This window comes from Chanos chanos, chromosome 8, assembly GCF_902362185.1.
Source record: "Chanos chanos chromosome 8, fChaCha1.1, whole genome shotgun sequence".
Taxonomy (NCBI): Eukaryota; Metazoa; Chordata; class Actinopteri; order Gonorynchiformes; family Chanidae; genus Chanos; species Chanos chanos.
The window spans coordinates 26,476,410-26,500,068 of record NC_044502.1 but is presented as its reverse complement, the minus strand read 5'-3'; the positions used below and the strand labels follow the sequence as shown (position 1 = coordinate 26,500,068).

The 23,659-nt window shown below is 41.6% G+C and overlaps 1 protein-coding gene across 3 annotated transcripts; it reads right to left on the bottom strand.

Moving 5' to 3' along the window:
* Positions 1-5,199: 5,199 nt before the first annotated feature.
* aifm1 (apoptosis inducing factor mitochondrion associated 1) lies at positions 5,200-21,852 on the bottom strand. Of its 3 annotated transcripts, none has more exons than XM_030781166.1 (17): positions 21,639-21,852; positions 20,221-20,351; positions 18,835-18,994; positions 14,910-15,305; positions 13,812-13,960; positions 13,184-13,314; positions 12,340-12,430; positions 12,053-12,137; positions 11,723-11,799; positions 11,156-11,264; positions 10,788-10,895; positions 10,309-10,397; positions 9,150-9,290; positions 8,207-8,349; positions 7,543-7,667; positions 5,673-5,860; positions 5,200-5,384 (listed from the first exon to the last, which is right to left on the bottom strand). In XM_030781166.1, exons 1-17 carry the CDS (start codon positions 21,724-21,726, stop codon positions 5,313-5,315), a joined length of 2,283 nt encoding a protein of 760 aa, XP_030637026.1. In that variant the 5' UTR covers positions 21,727-21,852; the 3' UTR covers positions 5,200-5,312. The 3 variants fall into 3 exon arrangements, with proteins under 3 accessions (XP_030637026.1, XP_030637027.1, XP_030637028.1); XM_030781167.1 differs by lacking the exon at positions 14,910-15,305 and adding an exon at positions 18,152-18,181 and having other exon boundaries at positions 18,874-18,994; XM_030781168.1 differs by lacking the exon at positions 14,910-15,305 and having other exon boundaries at positions 13,812-13,992; positions 18,915-18,994.
* Between the last annotated feature and the right edge of the window lie 1,807 nt (positions 21,853-23,659).

Here is a 23,659-nt window from a genome sequence, read left to right as displayed (position 1 = left end):
GAGATCCCACAAAGCCTGCAACATAAAATGCCTCAGGTTTCTCTGGTTTTCATGCAGTTGAGTAATTTAATACGTTTAGTAGCTTGTTTCCTTGTTTCGATTTTAAAGTGATTTTTATAGACAGTAGAAACACAAATACAGTTCTGATTTCCTCCTTTGTACACACACACATACACACACACACCAAAATAAAAACAGCCTGGTCCTATCACACACACACACACACACACACACACACACACACACACACACATAAAAAAAACCCAACAGCCTGGTCCAATCAAACACACGCACACACACATATAGACAAACACACATACACATGCACACACCAGCAGAACAACAGCCTGGTCATATCAAACACACACACAAGTACTGAAGAAACAAGAGCCTGCTTATATCAAACACACACACACACACATACACAATGACCTGGATATATGTGTGCACACGCACCTGTTAAGAAGCAAGCATCAATGAGTAAAAATGGCAACACAGATGAGACTTTTAGAAATCTCACTCTCACTGTTTTGTCCAGCATGAAAACACATGCACCATTAAAACATTTACCATTAGACATCAGCTCAGCGCATTTTTACGCCCTTACCTGACAACTCCACCATACATGGAGCAGAAATGCAAAGTCCATAAGATCCTAAAGAGTTGTAAAAGCATTCTCCCTCCCTCTCTTTCCCCCTTTTCACGCTTTGGTTCCTCCTTTCTTTCTCTTCTCTCTCTTTTGCTCTTTCTAAGCCTTCAGAAATCCAGTGAGGAGTGATAGGACCAGAAAGAGAGAATCATTCTGAAGTTCACAGGTTTTTCCTTCCCCTCCCTCTGCCTCTCTGCTGGAGCAATCCAGACTGTAGCATCTGGGAGAAGCAGGGCTGGGTGGGGGGGTGGACAGAGTTGGGGGTGGGCTGGGGTGGAGGAATGGTTTGTAAGTGTGACTGTGTGTTCTGGGAGGGGGTGGGGGCTACACATTTTGTGTCTCTTGGTTTTTTGCTTGTTTGTTTTTTTTTTTTTTCCTCTACCCCCCTCTGTAGCCACATGCTTGCCTGAGGATCTGTGGCGGTAAGATTGGAGAAGGCAGCAGTGCGTGTGATGCGTTTAAAGACTTTTATCAGAATAAACAATAGTGACATGTCTGTACCTGAGGGCCAAAGACCTAGATCTGAAGGCACAATGCAGAGGACGAGAGGAGAGGAGAAAACTCCTCCCTCTGTAATGCTACCACACATCCTTCTCAGTCATTTTCATTTCACATTCATGCACAGCTCATGTTCGCAGCTTCCAAATACTGCAATTTCAGTCTTTTTTTTTTTTTTTTTGGATGAGCTTACATTATTCATCATTATTTCATTAGATGTTTTTTTCTCCTCAGTAATTCTGAATACTTATAATAAAGATTTATATGCCATGTCTTCATGCGTTTCAAATGCCCTGTTGCACAAATGTGCTTCCAAACACTTTAAATGCTGCATGATTTCTAGAAAATTTTCAAACAGCAGTGAACAGAGGAAAGATAAAATTGTCTAAAATTTCTATGTCTCAGAGAACATTGACACTGGATGGTGCTCTGATTGATTCTGTGAAGCCAGTACAGGCAAATTTGGATGAATTTACTGTTTACAGAAACAGGCTGAAACTGCACTGTTGTCTTATTATTCTACTTACAAATACATACAGGCTAAGAACTGTTCTCAAAAAAAGACCAAAAAAAGAGCGAGAATCATGCTGACTTAGACGTGTCATGAATCTCTCAGGATGTTTCAGTCAGAACGAGTGCATTCAAGAACCAACAGCCACACAGACCTAGTGACCGAGATCAGAGTCACAGATAAAAACAGATTCACATGTGAATGTGTGTAGTTATTTGTTTATTCATTCTTTATGTGTACATGTGTAGTTATTTGTTTATTCATTCATCACCTGTGACTCTCTGAATTTTGCAACTGAGATGTTTCCCCGGACTCCGTCCTCACTCTAGCTTTGACGTTTGTTTATCATTCATCGCTGGTAAATTAATTATGTATAACCCAAATATATACATATAACATGTAATTCTTCTTTCCAAAAAATTGTCTTGGATCATATAACATTTTCGGTGCATATTGTTAAAAAAAAAATCTTCCACTGTTTTTCATTATTCATACTCAATCTTCATTAAATGTTGATTTTATAATAGCCCTACACTTAAAAACAAAACAAAACAAAACGAGAGAGAGAAACAGAGAGAAGGAGAGCGATGGGTAATTTTAGTGTAGACCTACACCATACCAAGAACCTGTAGCGTGCAGAACCATCCTCCTTTAGTCACACACACACACATACACACACACATACACAGAGTCCCAAAAACAGATGGCAAAAGTCCTGAGAGTTGGAACATCACATGAATATTTCAGAGTTCATCTCTTTGAAATGTGTCCGATGCCCTCTGGTTACTGTCAACACAGGAAAAGCAGTGTTATAGTGCCCTTGGCCCGCTGCCCTGTGTGTGTGTGTGTGAATTCTGTGTCGCCGAAGGAAGAGAGGAATACAAACACCCACAGACCATTCTATACCCAAAATGCTTCACATACCATCCAATACTTCACCTACCACTATAGGTAGTTTTGATGGTTATGAAAGGCACACTGGAGGTCTTTGATTTGCTTATTTTTATTCCATTTCTGTGAACTGTGCCTTGTCGTCAGAGTCTTTGTTTGTTTATTTATTTGTTTGGTTTCGAATGATGCTGTGTCACTCTTCACTTTGATCTGCAGTCCCTGGCAGAGGGAACCTCAAAGAACCCGACAGAGATGTGGAAATTTTTATGAAAGATTGATTTTTTTTTTTTTTTTTTGCCTAAAAACTTCTCAGATGTTTTTTTCAGTTGAGACTGACAGAGTCCGTGGAGAAATGGAGAGTAAATTATTATAATATATTATGCCATGTTGGTATGCACCAAAAAAAAAAAAGTGATGTGTTTTTTCTGAAAGCACTGTCAGAGCTGATGTACCTGCATGGGGGGGGGCAGGGACTCATTTAACGCCCCTCAGTCACGTTTTCAGGCGTGGGAAAGCATTTTGTGTTTACACAGGGAATAAGTAGGGCAGAGTTAATTTTAATGAGAACTTGTCTATTCCTGACTGAGCGGAGGTGCCTCGTTTCTGAGTCTGCACGGCTCCCTCTTCGGCACGGGGGAGGAACCAAACCAACCCACTCCTTCACTCACAAACCCAGGCTCTCTTACGCTGTCTCCACCGACCATACCTACAAGACCCAAATGAACACGAGTCAACGTCAAACCCTTAACGTGTAACATATTCCATTAATACAACTTGCTCCCTTTCACTGTTAGTGCATGAAAGGTCGTCATCCCTCCATACTGACTAAAGCGTCTCCCCTGGCCACACATTCTCCGGCACTTTCTCTCAGTCTCTTCTGTGGTTTTTCGTCATGGCCACAGCTGCCACCCTCAAAACAAGCAGAGAGACAAAGTCTCTGGGGTACACAAATAAACAGATGAACATCAACCTCTCCCCTACACCCCAGACACACACACACACGCTCTGTGTCTCGCAGTCTCTCGGTCCTCCTCTCTTCCATGCTTTGCCCTGCAGTCTGTGAGGCAGTTATATTCCCATGGAAGAGACACAATGTGTGTGTTGAGGGGAATGATGCTCATTCAGCTGCTCCTATACTCCAGAGACCCTGTGTTTTTATATTTCTCAATCCTGAGTGTTTTATGGTTTTCACACAGCAAACACACAACTGTTCTTTTTCAAAAACAAAAATCCCCTCCTTTAAAGCAAGTATCTATAACCTGCATATGCGTGCGTGTGCACACACACACACGCACACACAGATGCACATAAACTCAATGCCATTTCAAATTAAATTGGAATTTTCCAATCAGATTCCTATTATCTGTCTATATTTATTTATTCATTTATTCTTCTGTCTATTTTTCACTCATAAAATGAATTCATGTCCTCAACTGCACCTTTCACTGACACACCATATTAGAGTAAGATGCACAACAAAATCACACGCTGTCCTAAGTAGGTCAGAGCAGATTGCCTCTCTTCTTCAGAAACGTTTAAGATAAACACAGTTTATTTATTTATTTGTTTGTTTGTTTGTTCTTTGGAAGGCCCACTGATGAGCTGGGATGACATGCTAGAGCTTAAGCTCAGTGGACAGCTTAAAGGAGCTGGAGCAGCTCAGTACGCATCACTTACCTCACTGTCTCACTGGACCTCTGCCCCTGAACACTCCAACCCTGCTCCACTAACACTAACTAAACACTGTTCTCACTCACCAACACTAACTAAACACTGTTCTCACGTACTAATACTAACTAAACAGACTGTTCTCACTCACTAACACCAACTAAACACTGTTCTCACTCACTCTGCCTCATTAACACTATCGAAACACTGTTCTCACTCACTCTGCCTCATTAACACTATCGAAACACTGTTCTCACTCTCTCTGCCTCATTAACACCAACTAAACACTGTTCTCACTCTCTGCCTCATTAACACTAACTAAACACTGTTCTCACTCTCTGCCTCATTGACACTAACTAAACACCATTCTCATTCACTCTGCCTCACTGACACTTACTTTTAATACAAAATGAACAGTCTTTAGTAAGACATTGTACAAGTTAACACATAAGTTTAATTTCCTCATTGCAATGCATTCTGTGTCTGGTCACCGCAAATAAAATATGATTTAATTTTATTCATTCAGACAGATACATTTAAAAATAATTTACTTTTATTTCTGTTTTATATTTGACTTTTGAGCTTACAGAGCAAAAAAGTAACACCACTATCAGACAGAACTGTGTGGATTTTTTTTCTTTTTTTTGTTTTGTTATTGTTTTTTTTGAATGAAACATCACTGGAATATGCAGTACAGGCAGAGTTCCACAGCTGTTTGGGGGATGAAGCAGGAAAAGCATTTAGAGATACACCTGCCAGTTCAAACGGACATTTACTGACCTCCATAGAAAAAGAGACCATTTCCAACATAAAGATAAATGCAGTACGAGATGTCCCTCAGTGTGTTACAACCAGCATATCTTCTACTGTTCCATCCAAACCCTGCAGGATTACCACCCTGCAAGCAAGCTCACATGAAAGAGTCCAAGGCCTTTGGAAATGTGTGTGTGTGTGTGTGTGTGTATGTGTGTGTGAGTGTGTCTGTCAGTGTGTGTGTCCGTTTTCCTCGCTCAGGCCATATGGATGACTGAGCACGTTTCATAAGTGAGAGTGTGTGTATGTGTGTGTGTGTGAGTGTGTAGCTGTTGTTGTCCTTTAGTCCTCATGGATGTTAAACAGCTTTGCCACTTCGTTCAGATCGGCATGCTCCTCACCGTCTTTGATGATCTAAACAAACCACACAAACAGTCAAAAATAAAAAAATACAACCTCAAAAACCTCTCAGCCAACACTAACACATCAACTTCCCTTATTTACATGAGGGAGTCACATAAATAACAAACAAGCCAGGGTCAGAAGCGCACAATCATTTGTCTTTCCTTTTCATTTCAACACAGTATATTCAAATGTGTAAGAATCCTGAGAAAAGGACCAATCCAGTCTTCAACGGATTCATTTCCTTCAGGTTAATCTGTCGGCTGCGTTTGTGTAAAGAGCAGGGATTTGGTGTCTCACCTTCCTGGCGATGGGCATTCTGTTGAAAACGTTCCACAGAACGATTCCCACGACCACTTTATCTCTCAGATAGAAGATGACTCCTTTCCCGTAGTCGTCCTTCTGAGTCATGGGGGCAGGGGAGGCCTGGCTGGCCTTCACTGTGCTGGCCACAGCCTCTGTCTCGCTCTCAGATCGAATCCCAGTTCCTAACCCCACACACACACACACACACACACACACACAGGGATAGGAGGGACAGAAGGAATTACACACTCTTCTAAAACTGTGAGGCTGTGCCTTGTATGACTGAAGTAACTCACACATGGTTTTAAAAACACACCACATTTACAAACCCTCATGTCATGTTCATATTGTCAGAAAAGAAAGGGTGAGAGGTCACAGATTGTCGCGTTGTGTATTTATGGGCAGTGTGTGTGTGTGTGCATGTGCGTGTGCGTGTATGTGTGGTGTTGGTGTGTGTGTGTGTGTGTGTGTGTGTGTGTGTGTACGTGTGTGAAGGGTAGCTTGAATGACTACACACTGGTTTAGAGTTTACAGTTCACTAAACAGAACACTGTTTAATGGTCACTAACATACTGTGTGGTTTAACACTTGACAAATGATGGTATATTGCTATACAGTTGTGTCACGGTTGTGATTTCTTTAACCTTGACTGTGTGTGTCCTGACCGTACAGTGTGTGTGCACTGTGTGTGACTGTGTACATTGTGAAAATGTTTGTATGGTTGTGAGTGTGTACAGTCTGTGAGTGTGCTCTGTAGTGTTGTGAGTGTGCTCTGTAGTGTTGGTGAGTGTGCTCTGTAGTGTTGGTGAGTGTGCTCTGTAGTGTTGGTGAGTGTGTTCTGTAGTGTTGTGAGTGTGCTGTGTAGTGTTGTGAGTGTGCTGTGTAGTGTTGTGAGTGTGCTCTGTAGTGTTGGTGAGTGTGCTCTGTAGTGTTGTGAGTGTGCTCTGTAGTGTTGGTGAGTGTGTTCTGTAGTGTTGGTGAGTGTGTTCTGTAGTGTTGTGAGTGTGCTCTGTAGTGTTGGTGAGTGTGTTCTGTAGTGTTGTGAGTGTGCTGTGTAGTGTTGTGAGTGTGCTGTGTAGTGTGGTGAGTGTGTTCTGTAGTGTTGGTGAGTGTGTTCTGTAGTGTTGTGAGTGTGCTCTGTAGTGTTGTGAGTGTGCTCTGTAGTGTTGGTGAGTGTGTTCTGTAGTGTTGGTGAGTGTGTTCTGTAGTGTTGTGAGTGTGCTCTGTAGTGTGGTGAGTGTGCTGTGTAGTGTGGTGAGTGTGTTGTGTAGTGTGGTGAGTGTGTTCTGTAGTGTTGTGAGTGTGCTCTGTAGTGTTGTGAGTGTGCTCTGTAGTGTTGTGAGTGTGTTCTGTAGTGTTGTGAGTGTGCTCTGTAGTGTTGGTGAGTGTGTTCTGTAGTGTTGGTGAGTGTGTTCTGTAGTGTTGTGAGTGTGCTCTGTAGTGTTGTGAGTGTGCTGTGTAGTGTGGTGAGTGTGTTGTGTAGTGTTGGTGAGTGTGTTGTGTAGTGTTGTGAGTGTGCTCTGTAGTGTTGGTGAGTGTGTTCTGTAGTGTTGTGAGTGTGCTGTGTAGTGTTGTGAGTGTGCTGTGTAGTGTTGGTGAGTGTGTTCTGTAGTGTTGTGAGTGTGCTCTGTAGTGTTGTGAGTGTGCTCTGTAGTGTTGTGAGTGTGCTGTGTAGTGTTGTGAGTGTGCTGTGTAGTGTTGGTGAGTGTGTTCTGTAGTGTTGTGAGTGTGCTGTGTAGTGTCTGTGAGTGTGTTGTGTACAGTCTGTAAGTGCACAGTGTAGTGCGTGTGAGTGTGTACAGTCTGTGAGTGTTGTGTACTTTGAGTGTGTATGTAGTGTGTGTTTTGTGTATTGACTGTGTACCTGATTGCTCAGTAGCTGCTTTGGGCGTGTCCTTGGCTGTAGCTTTGGCAAACACTCCTACAGTGGGCAGACTGCTGTCCACTATACCAATGGCTTCATACCCAACGTCAGGTCCCAGGTCACTCCTACACACACACACACACACACACACACACACACACACACACACACACACACACACACACACACACACACACACACATACACAGGTCATGGCGTAGCTCATTCATTTCTCCACAGATTCAACTCAGAGCACGGAAAGGGACTAACACTGTCAAAGTGAAAAAGTATTACACACGGCCAAAAGCCTTCTTTACATTACTAATGGTCTGTTTTAATGTCAGCACAGCAGTGATCATTACAACAGCTTATGCCCTAAACACTTAACCACTGAAATACAGACATAAAATACAAGGTCCTCATATACTGTGTGTGTGTGTGTGTGTATGTCATGTACTAGAACATGGTGCTATAATAGTTGCCTGTGGTGTGTTTGTATCTCTCTCTCTCTCTGTGTATGTGTGTATGTATGTATGTATGTATGTATGTATGTGTGTGTGTGTGTGTAATGTACCAGAACATGATGCTGGTATGGTCGCCTGTAGTGTGTGTGTGTGTGTGTGTGTGTGTGTGTATCTCTGCATGATGTGTGTGAGACATGTACCAGAACATGGACTGATGCCAATAGGGTTTACTGGCCCCGGTCATGTTTTCTCCGGCTAATCTGCCACTAACTACTGCATGGTCGTGATGCTCCACCCTCCTCCTGCCCAGTTTGATGTCATAGAAACACGCCGCATCTCCTGCCTGAAGACATACACACATACTCATTACAAACATTATTCATTACAAACATTCGTCAGATTCATTACAAACATTCTTCAAAACACACAACTCATTACTTTGTCAGTCTGCCGTGTTTATTCACAGAGACGTTATACTGATTACTGCTAAGTGGTATTTCTCCAAAAACAGTGTAACCAAACAAGCAACAGAAAAATCATCTTTGAGAAGCATGACTTCCTTTGATACAATCAGAACCATCTCTTCCCACTTCATTAAACAATTAAACATCGTCATCATTGCAGCCGAAACATCCCCTCGGGAGATTTATTCATCGACTCTGTTTGAATGTATCATCGACAAAAAGAGATGTGTAGCCACCATAACAGAATGTCATATATCCACATTGTTAACGCAACATTAACATTACAAGGTCAACTATTTTGTTTTGTTTCATTTTATTATTTACCATGTCCGAGGATGAGTCAACATTATTGTTTGTCAGGCTTCATTTGTTACAGTTCAGAACCTTCTAGAAGTTTAAATAACGTCTGCTCTGTGGGTCCGATGACAGAACAGTTAAAATCTTTTTGAGAAATTTCTGGAACCTTTCGGAAGCCAAGAAACCTCAAGGGTTTTCGAGGATTAGACAGTGTGAGTCATTCTCAGGACCCAGACTATTTGGCAGAGAGACGCGGGAAATGCCAGGCACAATGTTTGACGAATAAATTAGTTTAGTTTGTTTGAAATGAATATATCCCAGTTGTGGTTGAAAGGACGACCTGGATCAACGGAACACTTTTGTGATGCTTTGTCTTACGTACCACCCAGATATTGGAGCGGGCCTGAAGCTCAGCGTTGACCCGGTACCCCCCAAAGTCCGAGTCCACTTCCAGCCCGGCCGACTTGGCCAGCTCTACGTTGGGCTCCAAGCCCACTGCGGCCACAATGTGATCTGTCTTCACCTAGAGCCCATGAAAAATAAATAAATAAATAAATAAAACGACAACTGCCGAGAGCAACGTCTAATATCACAGTCATTTGATATTACAATCAAATTATTTTCTCTTAAACATTAGAGACCCAGAAGACAAGAACACATCACAACACAATATCACATTGATAGCTACGATGGTCTTGGACTTGTTTGTTCTAGAACAATCACATATACATAGAAACATGTAGAATGCACTGTAAACACGCCCACCCATTCTGGAATGCAGGGGGGTCTTCCGATCAGTTTTAATGGACTGCTGAACATGAATTCAATTCATTCTGAAACAGATTAGTGTACTGTCCCAGTGTTGGGCGAGCTACTGAACATTCCTGTCGATTGACAGTTTATCCAGGCAATCGATGTGGAATTACACACCAGTTTACATAGGATACCAGTCCAACAGTAGCAAAACAACAACAGAAGACCGTAATGATATCAGAAGGTAAATCAGAAAACGCCCATAGATGTATTTGTTTTTGAGTGCATTCCCTGAAATGATATAATGACTGTTTTGAAATTTTCTATGACTTGCAAAGCCATAAGAAAAAGATAATAAGAAAACCACATCTGAAGCAACTTCTAGTCTATCTGTCAGTTTTTTCTCCTAATTAAAATATGACTCCTACAGCTTTGCTTTGGGCTAAATTTGCCTTGATTCATTAATGCAAATTGACCATGATTAGCACAATACATTTTAGCGTTTATCTCATCCTCTAACAAACATCCTAGAACTGTGCCAATTCTCATAGAAGGTTAACGTACCAAATGGCACAGAAGCCACAGCCCAGATGGAAGACGACAAGGAGAACGCCGGAGAGGAAAAAAACGAGAGAAAACAAAAGCCGACACTGGGCCGTCTAATTAAGATTCGCGGATCGGAGCGCGGCCAGGGTTACGAGCCGAGATGGAAACGGTGGCATGGAAGTAGGTCAGCGATACAAACAGAACAGACAGAGGTTAAGATTGGTGCTTAAGGGCAGTCTTACCACGCGTCCATCCTTCAGCCTGATGTGCACTTTGCTGTCCTTATAGCTCACGTTCTTCACTACGGCGTCTGTCATAACATTGACTCCCTCTGTCAGAGAGCAAAAGGCTGTGAGCGGGAGGTGTACACAACGCTCCGCTGACTGCTTCAGCAGAATGAGGTTAATGAGCTAATGAAGGAGTTTCACACACTTAATCTAATTACAAATAATTCTTAGTCAAACAGACAAGGAAAAAAAAAAAGAGCTTCTAAAACAACCTTGTGTTTGTACATGCATGTGTGTGAGAGAGAGAAAGTGTGTGTTTGAAACAAAAAAAAAAGAAAAGAAAGGAATTTAGCACTCTTTAACTCCTTCAAGTTCAATCATTTTGTGTAACAAGGATTTTAAAAAGAGGGATTTCTGCAGGTCAGCCTGTGATTGCTCCCAAGATTGACGGATTGGTCCTGAGTTTGATTGATTAGTTAAGCCCCTCCCCGTACCTTTCCTGACTTTCTCTGTGGTCCAGTTACTCAGGTACTCCGGCAGCACTTTACCCATGTTCCCTTTCTCTGGAAACATCTGGATCACGTCCAGCCCCAGGTCAGCAGCTGCGGAGAGAGAGAAGCGGGGTAGGTGTACCTCATCACACACACTCAGTTAGCGACAAGAACATCTCCTTCCCACTTACAACTGTTGAGTAAGTATGTCTTCAATATTACAGACATCTCTCTGACCCATTTCTGAAATATTTAACAAACTTACTGGAGTGGCCTTTTAATTTGTTATCGTTTATTTTAATTATGCACAAGAAGTCTTCTGTTGTTTACTCTTTATGAGCTGCTTGTCAGTACTCCAGGTTTGAACTTACATCTTCTACCCAAAGCACAGGCAAGTTCACTGCCCAAAAACCCGCCTCCGATAATGGTGACTGACTTCACAGCTCTGGAGATCTTCTCCAAGGACTTAAAATCCTCGATCTACCAAAAAAAAAACCCCCCCCAGATCAGATAAGATAACCCAACACAAACCAGGCACATTGAAGTTACCATAAAAGAGCTTCTCTGACCTTGGTTGAAGAAGTAAACAGTAACACTGCACTCAGTCTGTTTGAATATAATTATTCACAGCTATGGTTCACAGCTGTGATGACCCCGTCACGTCAAGAAGACAGACCACCTCGATACTGCCCTCTAGAGGCTATTCTACCATCCTTCCCCATCAGTTATTCAGAGCTCTTAGCCAAGCACTCATTGGACCTCACGCCTTAACATGGCTAATTAAAGCAAACTGCTTTTGTTTTTTTTCCTCCACACTGGCTTTAACAGCCTATGTAAGCCTATATATCAAAATAAAACGAGATTCAGAGACAAGGAAAAACCAAATTCATTACACAATAAGTTTCTTTATTGTGAGAACTGTTTTTTTAGTAACTCACCTTCCTGAAGAGTGTTGTCCTGGTCATCACCTCTTCTCCGGCCCTTTCAATCACCTGCAGGTTTCGTGGAACTCCACCTGAAATACCATCAGGACAGCTTAGACCCAGTCACAGTGACTGCGTGACAGAGAGTCTGTGCCTGTGTGTGTGTGTATGCGCGGGCGGGCATGTGCACACGTGACTGAGACACTTCCACATCTGCTGTGTGTGCGCGCGTGTCAGTTTGCACAGACTGAGACAGCTCTATATCTGCTGTGTGTATGTGTGCATGTGCGTAATGACACTTCCACCTTTGCTCTGTGTGTGTGTGTGCACTCGTGTGTGTGTTACCTGTAGCAATGAGACATTTGTCATAGGTGATCTCTGTTCCATCATTGAGTTTTATTTTATTCCCTCTCACATCCATGTGTTCTACCTGCAGATGACACACATGACTGTACATTACATCACATCACACATATACAAACGTTACACATTCAGCCCATACAATAAACACCCAGATATGCATTCACTTGGGACAAAAGAGATATTTTACATTTCTCTCAATACTGTTTGACACTGATTTTTCACATTCCACTTGGTGTAAGTCTAAGACAATGTGAATGTGTGTCACTAACCCTTTTCCCAGTCAGCACAGCAACTCCTCCATTCTCCACTTTGGTCAAGTCCATGGGACTCACATAGAAAGAGGGCGGCTGGAAGTATACACTGCGAAAAACACAGACACACACACATATCACAATATCACAAGCAGCTCCTATGTGTGTGTGACTCCTCAATGGCACTGAAGCTGAATTCTACTCTTTGCACAGGTTCTTCATCTTACTTTCAGTTCTAATAAAGAAGAGTAGCTCTGTCCTGTTTCAACAGTTTGGGTATGTGCTAATAGCTTTTATTGTTGCTGTTGTTTTTACTAAATTAGATGGGTCAGAGCAGTCAATTAAACAATTAGTAATCATTTTTACACTGAAGTAAACAGAATCAGACAATTTAGCCAGTGTGGAAATAAATTTGTGCTGGGCTGTTTTATTTAAAAGCTGTTTACATGAGGGACTGATATTATCTGTACACATCACCTTCTCTAAAGCGACCATGATGAGTAGTAATGACTAAATAAATAGTATTCCTGCATGACTGATGGACTGACACTGAAATACACCCATACAGTTTCCCCACACTAATGAGCGGTTAACTCATTGATAAATGTGAGACAGCAAATCAGCCCATTAGCGGCTACCCTCAGGCATCTGATACTACTAGGCATCAATTACAGGGGTAGTAACAACCACTTTCAAAATGGTTCTGATCCAGTAATTAAACTTATTTCATTAAGTTTTGTGCTTGTCGACACAAACCCAAAATTAATTCGATTAGTTGCCGAAACCTTCCATAGGCTAATCGACCATGAGAAAACTGTAAACACATGCAGACACACATACACACACACACACACACACACACCTCCTCTCCTTGCCATTCCACTGTTTAAAGCGCAGTGTGTCTGTGACGGCAGGATCGTCAGAGAACCACAGCTCCTTTGAGAGAGGAGGACGCATGTACGGCAGGTCAGGCTCCTCTGTGATGATCAAAACCTGCACAGAAAACCAAACCCCACAAAACACACTGAGTGGAAAACCCTACATTACACCAAACTACAGGGGATGAATACTAACTCTACATCAATATCTCAGGTTCTTGGAGGTGAACTGTGCGGGGATCCAAACATTCCCACAATGACAAACATTAAAACCCCTCTATGATTTACACTTGATTTACATTCCATATAGAAGTCAGTGGCTACTGTTTAAATTAAGCAAACATTCAAATCCTGCATTGAAAGGGACACATTACAACAAAAGTGTAAATCTGCGTTAACAAATTAGGTGTGGTACAATATGGTACATTATAACCATATCTCCACTCATATCCAAAGCCCGAGGTACAGGCCTACTTTCAATGTCACTTCTTTGTTGTATTCTTAGTGCAAACTGCTTTGTCACAGTGCTTACTGTTCTGTGTGTTTCATGCAAAAACACAGTCACCGTTATAGTCACAGATTCCAGATCAGTGTTAGGGAAGCATAACTCACTCTGGCTCCAGGGTCTCGAGCACGTATAGATCTGGCTGCAGCAAACGAGGCAGTGCCTCCACCAATCAGGAGGTATGGGGCATGTTCAGGGATCTCTGATTGGACAGGTGTTGGTGCAGCTTGTGCAGGTTCTGGGGCTGGCGCAGGGGCTGTTTCAGGGGTCAAACAAGGAGGCGGAGTTACACATTAATACAGACACACCCTCGCATGCACAGCAAAGGGATAAGCCAGGGAGGGAGAGAGCGAGCTTATAGTCTAACTTCCCCCTGCAACAGAATCACATGCATGTCAGCATTTATCATAGACCTTACAGTGACCAATCTGCTTCACCACTGACCTTTGTAAGGAAGAGAGACTGAAATGTGACACCGGGGTAGGTTTCTCAAAGAAAATGTACAGATGCCCCAATGTGTGAGTTTGTAGCATTAGCACTTAGCTTTACAGTTATCACACATTTTGGCAAAAGTGATCATCCAAAAGGAAAAGAGACACGTTCATCAACTCAGCTTCAAATTTTTCTGCTCTCCAGCAAAATGAGATCTTTTAACATTAACGTTACATTTATGAAATTCACCATTCCCTGTTACAAAATACCAGATTCAAAAAGTAGAAAATTATAATTATAAAAAAGAAAAAAAAAAGGAAAATGTCAGTGATAAAGTGTACTGTGGATTCACACATTAACCTTACAATTAAGCTCAACATAGATACATATGAATACACAGGTACAAATAACCTTAAAATCAAGAGTGATGGGAAAAAGAGAACCATTACGACAGTGAGGGAGAGATTAAAGTATAAAATGTGTGAGGAGAGTTAACATTAGCGGTATCATGTGTCAGAAGTGGACTCCCATCCAGCCAAAGCTGGACTCTTACCACTATCAAACCCTGGCGATGCCTTCAGTGCGCTTTCTGCCTCCACACCAGCAGGGGGCTCTGTTTGTTTATCCCAGACGTAAGAGGAAAGGAACAGGATTAAACGCAGATTTCAGATAACCAAAAAAAAACCATATATATATTTATTTCATGAAGTGGGGGAAAAAAAAACGACGCTAGAAGACGACTGGTCTTCATGCAGGGCGGGATGGTCTCTTACCACTCTCCGTCACTGGAGCAGAGCCCTGTTCAACGGATTCAGCCGCTGGAACTTCAGGAACAGCAGGATCCACGACAAGTGCTTCAGTTACTAATGCTTCTGAAAGAGGTGCTTCTGTTACAGGTGGTTGTGTTTCTGGAGCTTCTGAAACAGGGGGTTCTGTTACAGGGGCTTCGGAAACAGGGGGTTCTGTTACAGGGGCTTCGGAAACAGGGGCTTCTGCTATAGTGGCTTCTGTCAGGGGTGCTTCTGTCACTGAAGATTCTGGAACAGTGGCTTCTGTCAGAGGTGCTTCTGTTAGCGAAGATTCCGGAACAGTGGCTTCTGTCAGAGGTGCTTCTGTTACTGAAGATTCCAGAACAGGGGCTTCCTCTACAAGTGCTTCGCTTACTGGGGCTTCTGGGGGGACGGATTCTGGAACTGGTGCCGCAGCTTCTGTTAGCACGATGGCAATGTTATGAAGAGAGATTCCTTGACGACTCAGCAGGAAAATATTAAAAAAATCTAACGAAAATAGCCTCCATTGTTTTTCTTCCATATTTCATGGTCTTACCACTATCAGCTGTTGATGCTGCAGGCTCCTCTGCTGGTTGAGCAGGTGTGGTTTCTTCCATAGGAGCTGATGCTATTGGAATAATCCAAAATCCTTTATCAAAGGCATACCCTCAGAATTCAGGGACAAATCAACCTCTGGAGGTGCTCATCAGGATGAACTAAGTCATGCCACTCCTTATCCATTCCATAATTTCTTACCACTTTCAGCTTCCGCTGTAATCTCCTGAGGGGCTTCAGAAACTGGGGTTTCTGGTGGAGCAACATCTTCAACGTCTGGGGGAGATTCTACTAGCATGTCAGAAATTAAAGAACGTCTTCAAACTTCCACTTTAAATCAAAGCATGCAAACCTCGTCGATATTCTTCAGTGATCCTGCAGCTTTCTGTCATCTGTACCATCACACAACTTCATAACAGACAAAATCATATGGTCTAACTCAATGGAATGCCTATGCAAAAAAAAAAAAAAAAAAAGTAACGGAAAATGGACCATCCTCTTCATCATCCTTTCATACCACTCCCAACTGCTGGAGCACCTGGGGTCTTCCACTGATACCAATAGACTGGATATTTCTGCAGTTTCCATGGCTCTTTGGACTTCAGTTTTCAAAATATCCAAAGTAAAACGAATAAATAGATAAAACTTCAAGGCAAGAGCTTGATCTCCATTTTAATCAAGCCATTGCAGCTGTTAAAAATGGAGAATTGCATAGACAGTCCATAGACAAGTTAACAGCCAAAATGCTGGAAAAAATTGCCAATGAACCAACTGGGCTTTTAGACAAAAAGAAGAAAAGAAAACATTAAAGTGTTGTTCACGACTCAAAAAGGTCACTAATGTTCCTGGGAACATCTCGTAGTTAGAGACAAAAGGAGAGAGTGATGGAAAAGACACTTTACGGTGTTATTCATGACCCATAAACTTTCAGTAGGAAAAGTTTGATTGGCGACACAAATACATGACAGGAAGTGAGGAACCATCAATTCAAATACATGTGAACACAGACCAGGTCCGTGTCCGCGGACCAAGGGGTAAACTTCAAAGACCATAACCTTAAACCAACCAAAACCCTGCACAAAAACTCTTCTGAACCATGTTTTTTTTAATGAACGTATTTAACAACACAATTTAGACACCTGTGCAACAGAAAGAGAAACTGATCTACATACATAATGAGCTGGATACGTGTATAAAATAAACCATGGTTGGTTAAGGACAGTCAATGGAGTTACAGAGGACCAAAATGCTCTCACCATAATGACCACAGAACACATGAACACAAAACAGTCAATAAGACCATACAGGAGTGCAAGTAGGAGAATCACAGAAAAGGGTAAAAACAGAAGGTTTGGTACAGAGTGGTACGGATCTCAGACATGTAATAGAAGACAGAAAATGTGAGGAAAAGGACAGACCGCGGCATGCAGCTCTAAGGACAACACAGAACATGCCCATGCACACATCAACATAGCAAAGCTTCTCTTGGTCTTTTTAATGACACTAGTGAGGAAAAAAAGCTGGATTTAGGAGGTCAGCAGAACCTCTGCTGCGGTATGTTGGCCATGTCCCAGATCACTCTCACATTCTCCTTAATGGAGTTTCCCCCCACAGTGTGTGTGTGCCATTCCACTTTATGGACTTTGTGGAAGTGGGCTGCTTTACAAAATATGGCCATAGTACATTTCAAAACCTGAGGACGCTTTGCCTTAACTTAGCATCTCAGCTTAGCATCTAACATACGCGCTCTTTTAGCTTGACGTGCACTACTACGTTCATTAGGCCACCACGACCTTCAGATATTGTGTTGGCTATACGACTACTGAAATGCTGTCCAGAATTGGAAAGTTAAGTCCCACAACACTGCGTGAACAGCTCCTCAGACACTAACAGTACTAACAGAGCCCATGCTAAAAGATTAGGTTCTCTTTAGCATGCTATGCCTTTGTGTGGAAGGCATGCTAATAGAAGAAGAGGCAATGAAACAGTCAGGATGAACAGTCATTACACTGAGCAAAGCTGATGCACAAAAAGCGAGTACAGTGAGTCTAACAAAGATAAAGGATGAAGATTGGCATCTTTGAATATACTGCCTATTTGTGACCTCATGTGGCTTACTCTAGACATGTAGAATTAGGTTTATTAAAACACACTGCAGTAAAGAGCAATGAGCATCTTCTGAAAACATCTGCGGCACAAAATTGCCCAAACATTTTATTACAGAAATAAAAGGGGTCTATGCCTCCATGTTAAGTATGAGATTGATATGTCATTAACTGTCAAAGTGAGAAAAATTTATATATAAGAATCTGGGTTAAACACTAAGAATAGTATTGGGGCCAGACATTAGCGAAATGGATGGAGGCGGTGAGTCTATTGTGTGTGAATAGCACTGAAACAGCAGCTAAATAACTAAAATTAAATTCAAGGTAGCCAACGGTGATTTCAGTTTATCTCCCCATATATTGTATATTTATATTGACGAATGTCTGCCTTCATGTGGAATCAGACTTTGTCTTTATTTCTCAGCCACATTCCCGATACATTAATACTCCTCTGTCAGCTCCTTTCAGCCAGACTAAGAGTCCGAGTGCTCTCTGTTGTGACAGACGCCACAGAATCTGGTTAATGTATGGACAGAGCAAGGAAATATGTGCCTGCCGTTTGGCCGCCAAAAATAAACTTCTCACCTTTTTCAGGCTCTGCTGTCACAGCTTCAGCTGAAAGACAAAAAAAAAGAAAAGAAAAAGAAACACATTAAGATATTAAATTATGTTTGCACACAACCAGTCAGTGTAAGCCTCATTCATGTATAGACCTGTTATAAGGAATCGGAAAAGAAGTTGGACTAAAGAGTAATCCAGTGCCATCATCAGCCCTAAATGACACTGTTGTGAACAGGAGTGTGAGTTCAGAAATGTTTGTGTGCCAATGCCGACACAGTCAGGTTTAAAGGCAGAGCAAAGCAAATGTAGTGTCTGTCTGTCACAGACTGCTGAATTTTCAGAACTGCTCGTTCAGTTCCTGTAAACGGCGTTTGTGTGTGTTAGACAGACAAGCAGATGGATAGATGAAGTAGTTTATGTTGGAAAACAAAAGACATGTTTTGGGCTTGGGAAATAAAAAAATAAATAAATACGGAAGGCAACGAAAGTTCAACGGCAACTTCCTAAAAAACGTAGCCAGAGAATATCTGAGGAGTTTCAGATTTAAGAGAATTTCTTTTTTTTTTTTTTCATTTTGTCTGCAATCTCTGATGGAAAATATTTAACTGCCACATGAGTGACCTCAAGCACTGAACGGGTAGTGAAAAAACTGGATTGTCTAACCTACTCATTTCATGTGACGAGCTTTATGCAAGGAAGGAATCCACACGATTCCACACGATTTGGGATAATTGTAACAGACTCACCTGTAGGCTCTGTCTGTAGATATGTGTCTGGCTGTTTTAGGGTATCTTTGTTCTGTCGGCTGGCAATCTCTGAGATGCGATCCTGATACCGTACCTTATCCCCAGATACAGTCCGATATGCCTGACAGCAGAATAAAACACATCCTTAGTTCTACCTGGAATAATGTCAGTGGAGCACAGAGTTTCTTATACAAGAGAGTGTGAGGTAGAGGAGTTAGCTCTAATTTAAACATGTTTGAGTTTTTAATCTTTTAATTTTAAAGTAAAATTCAGAACAGGCATGAACATCGTTAACAGAAAAGGTAGAGACCATGTAAATACATACAAAGTGTACAAAGACCAAAATATAACTTTTCTATTCCTCTAAATTCAAGTTCAAAAGGTCACCTGGTCGCTTACTAGCTACAGTGCATCTAAATCCATGATGCTATGTTCCAGATACTATCATTTAAAAAAAGACTAGATGTTGCTATAGAAGGCAACTTCATGACCACAGGCCTGTCCCACACAGCCAAAATGTTATGCTTCAAGGCTAAGCATAGTGCATTAAGGGTAAACAAAAGAAAAAACCCACTAAGATCTCACCAGCTGAGTAGATTTTCGTTCCTTGAGTGGTAATTGGTATGTTCTACCAGAAGCTCAGGAGACTTAAAGTCTGAGGTCACCTGCTGTGCTTAAACTTTACTTAAAGCTTTCCTCACTTTTATCCACATAAACATTTATTACAGAGCAGGAATCAGGACCTCTGTGTTTGAAAAAAAAAACAACAAAAAAAACCCCACACACATCTGTGTTTTTTTTCTGCGTTTGTTATTTCTGCTGAGTGTTAATGTTGAGGGCAGATTCTCTCTGACAATACACACGCCTCCTGCTTACGTTAATAAAGGATGATGTCAAATTTACAAAATATGGCTTCACGGAATCATTTTAAAGCTCCAATTATATCAATGCATCGAGCTCAAAAGGACATAAAGCAAAATGCGAACTGCCATATTCTTCATTTCCTGTCACTGCTGGCTTAAAAATGAGTGTCCCCTTCTGCTGTTTTACTGACACAAATGAGAGTGTTTTCTCTTCAAACTAACATCAGTGTCTACTGCTATCTGTAGCAGAGTAACACCCTCTCTATCTTTGCAAAGAGAATGCAGTAACCTGAAATGACTACAAAAGGCAATAACACACAGAGTGAAAAGTCTTACTTTGATGCACTATCCTCTGACCTTAGAACGGGATTCTATGAGAAACTAGTTGAGTCAGGCTGGATGGGATATGTGGCCTTGACATTGGCAAAGCCCCATCCCCTGAGGGCACCAGGGGAGGAAAACTACAGAATGAACTGATACTCACATACACTCCTCCACCTAAGCATGCAGCTCCGACTAAGAGGTAGTAAATTGAGTTTTCTCCACCTCCTCCCGTTCCCCCTGACGACATCTGGCACTCCTGCACAAGTGCTGGTGTCTTGTCATGTCTCAACACTACAAATAAATGAATGAATGAATGAATGAATGAATGAAAAAACAGTCCATCAAAAAGTCAGTATTTGATCATGATAAGCTATCACAAAAATACACATATTTGCTTTTGTGTTCTCTACCACCACCTAAATCAATCAAACCGAGACCTAAAATCACTGACATTTTGAATCGACTGTTAAGAATAAGATTCTTAACAGTCAGTACTTAGTGCAGACACATCACATCTGAAAAGCGAAACAAATCGACGTGTCACAACGATATTGCGAGCAGCAGACTGTTCCTGAAACCTAAGAATATCTAGGTATGTGGGATTCTAGGCATGCGGGTTTGGATCAAGTGAGAATGACGTGCGTACGACGCTAAGAGTCTCATTCATTGATACGGTACACAGACCTTAGCCCGTGAGAACTCATGCAGACCGCCAAACTTAACATTTTGGTAGTCTACAGACCGACTATGTATACTGCAGTCGAGGCATGGTAGCATTAGCCATGGGAGAGAACACGGGAACACATGCAACGTTAAAGAGCCAAGGTCGTGTTTCGGAGACGACCTTGCCCCCTCCAAAAAGTTCAGAAAAAAACTTTGACATGCAAAAGGCGCGATCAGCAGGTCTTGTAACGTCCCTTAGTAATTCAGCACTAAATCATGATCGAAAATATATTTGACTGAATTTATAACAAGCATTTGAAGTTTATGAAAATTCCGCGAAAAGCCTCTGGTCCACGAAATTTTTGCGAACGCTAAATTTAAAAGGAAAACAAAACGCCTGGAGGCCGCTGTAATCGAATTTGTCCTCCTGGTGCGTTTTGAGCCAGGTAGTTCTATACATATTGTGTTGTTATGAACCTACAAGGGAACAAACCAGAGTTTTTCGTTTCCACACAGAAAGCCTCACTGTATGCTACTGGTGTCTGACTAATCCTGGTGTGAACTTTTGCAACCAATGAATGACAATACTTACAAAATAAACGAACCGAAATGATCAAATCTAATACATTTCATAACTAAAGCGGGAGCCCCATCTGTCAGTTCGGGCAGAGCGTGCTGAGGCATGGCCGCGTACTGTCCAAGCAACAGAATGTTGCGGGACAACCTTACCCATACTTAGCTTAATAAAAACAAATAAAGTTTATAGATCAAAGATGTTACAACTGCGCTTACAACATGTCGGGCTACGTGCAGGAGAAAACTTGGCTGTTGCGCTTTTAGCTGGATAATTCTATTATAGAGGGGACGTTCCTGCACCACAGCAAGTCCCTAACCAGTCACTGGCTAGTTACTCGCCTGTTCTCCTTGTGGTTTGCCGACACAGAGTTGAGGAAGCTCTGGCCAGCGGAGCCAACTTTTTCCACATTGTTCTACACTTCAACATCGTACCACGATTGTAATCCGCAGATACGACAGAGGTAGCTTGCCTGAACACAACCGAGGCCACGCAAGTCGTGTAACGGTACTTAGACAGCACAAGGCCGGAGACTTTCTTAGGTCATACGACTTGTGCTCAGGCTTCCTGCCACCATTTCTATCCCACCTACTTCGCTGTTTCATTGGTTTCTGTTTAAAGGAGCACTTCTCTAATTGGTTATTTTTTCCCGTACTTTTTGCATACCGGTAACCCATTGGCTAATGTCATCAATTCACCCCGTCTACTATTTGTGGAGAGCAGCTTGGTGTACGTCATTAAGGTCAATCAAAACTATTTCCGAGAGTGTTCTCTGAAGCGGCCACAGTTAAAATGTTCCATAATTAAACAACTGAAGTGTGCACAATGAATTTCTTGTTTTTTAATTAAACTCGAAGACAATTCAATACAACGCAGTAATCAATACAACGCAAGAACAGCTCATGTGCCCTCAATGGAAAGATATTTGTGATGATTATAATTAACCTCTGCATATTGTTTAATGACTCTTTTATGATTGTCTTGATTCAAGTCAAAGATGACCTATCAAGATATTACAACAAAATAAGAACAATAAATACTAAGATGGAATAACATTTCAAAAACTTGTATTTTTATTTGAACTGTCATTGGATTTGAGTTTGTATTTGAGCTGTGTTGATTTCAGATTCCTTCTTCACACACTCTCTTCTGGTTTCCTGATCGCCCCTAAAGAAAAAGAAATACTTACGTTTTGCTTTTCAGATTTCCGTCCCCAAAGAGAAAGGAAACAAGGTGTGAGGCTTACTCAATAATTCTGGGACATGGACAGATTTATTCAAACAAATCCAGAAAAAGGCATTATTCCAGTTACATCCATTCATATCAGTATCTACTAATTTAATATATGCAATTGAATGCTTTGGGGAACTGTATTTTAGACCAGAATTCACTGGCAAAGGGTATTTCAATTTTTTTTCAAGAATATACACATGCATACAAGCAGATAACTGAAAAACAACTAAAAGTTGTACAGGGATTTGTCAAGATCATTACTTTTGCTAAACGCTTTATTATTTTTGACCACAGTGTCTGTCATTGCAGTAGAAGTTAGTGAACTGATACACACACACACACACACACACACATAGATATAGATATAGATATAGATATAGATATAGATATAGATATAGTTCAAGTTTAAGTTCAAGTTCAAGTTTATTTAGAGCCCAATATCACTGTTTACAGTCTCAAAGGGCTTTACAGGCCACAACAGTCAAATCAAAATATGACAGCAGCCCCTGACTTAATCCTCATGGCGGGCAAGAAAAAACTCCCCAAAAACCCAAGAGGGAAATGGGAAAATGGGAGAAATCTTGAGGAGGACCACAGAGAGAGGAGACCCCTCCTTGGCCAGACAGGTGTGCAATAGGTGCCAACCACGTGGGCAGTTACAACTGAAAGTAAATCAGGGCATGAACAAAGGGGATGGCGATGTAGACAGGAGGATGACGGGGGATGGAAGATGATAACACCAGGATGGATCAGTCCACAGGGCGGGAGGAGTCAGGATCACTGGTGTCTCAGGAGTAGCATGTGTGGCTCGACAGAGAGAGAGAGAGAGAGAGAGAGAAAGAAAGAAAGAGAGAAAGAGAGAGAGAGAGAGAGAGAGAGACACATTGTTAGATGTTAGATGTAGATATAGATAGATAGATAGATAGATAGATAGATAGATAGATAGATAGATAGATAGATAGATAGATAGATAGATAGATAGATAGATAGATAGATAGATAGACAGTTTTCTGAACAACTTCACTTTCGTGAATAACTTATATGTTCTTGGATGTGCCATAGCTTGTAACATGTGAAATACTGAAGTCATATTTTCTGTGCTGATGTCTTTTGATGTTTTAGGTTGCAT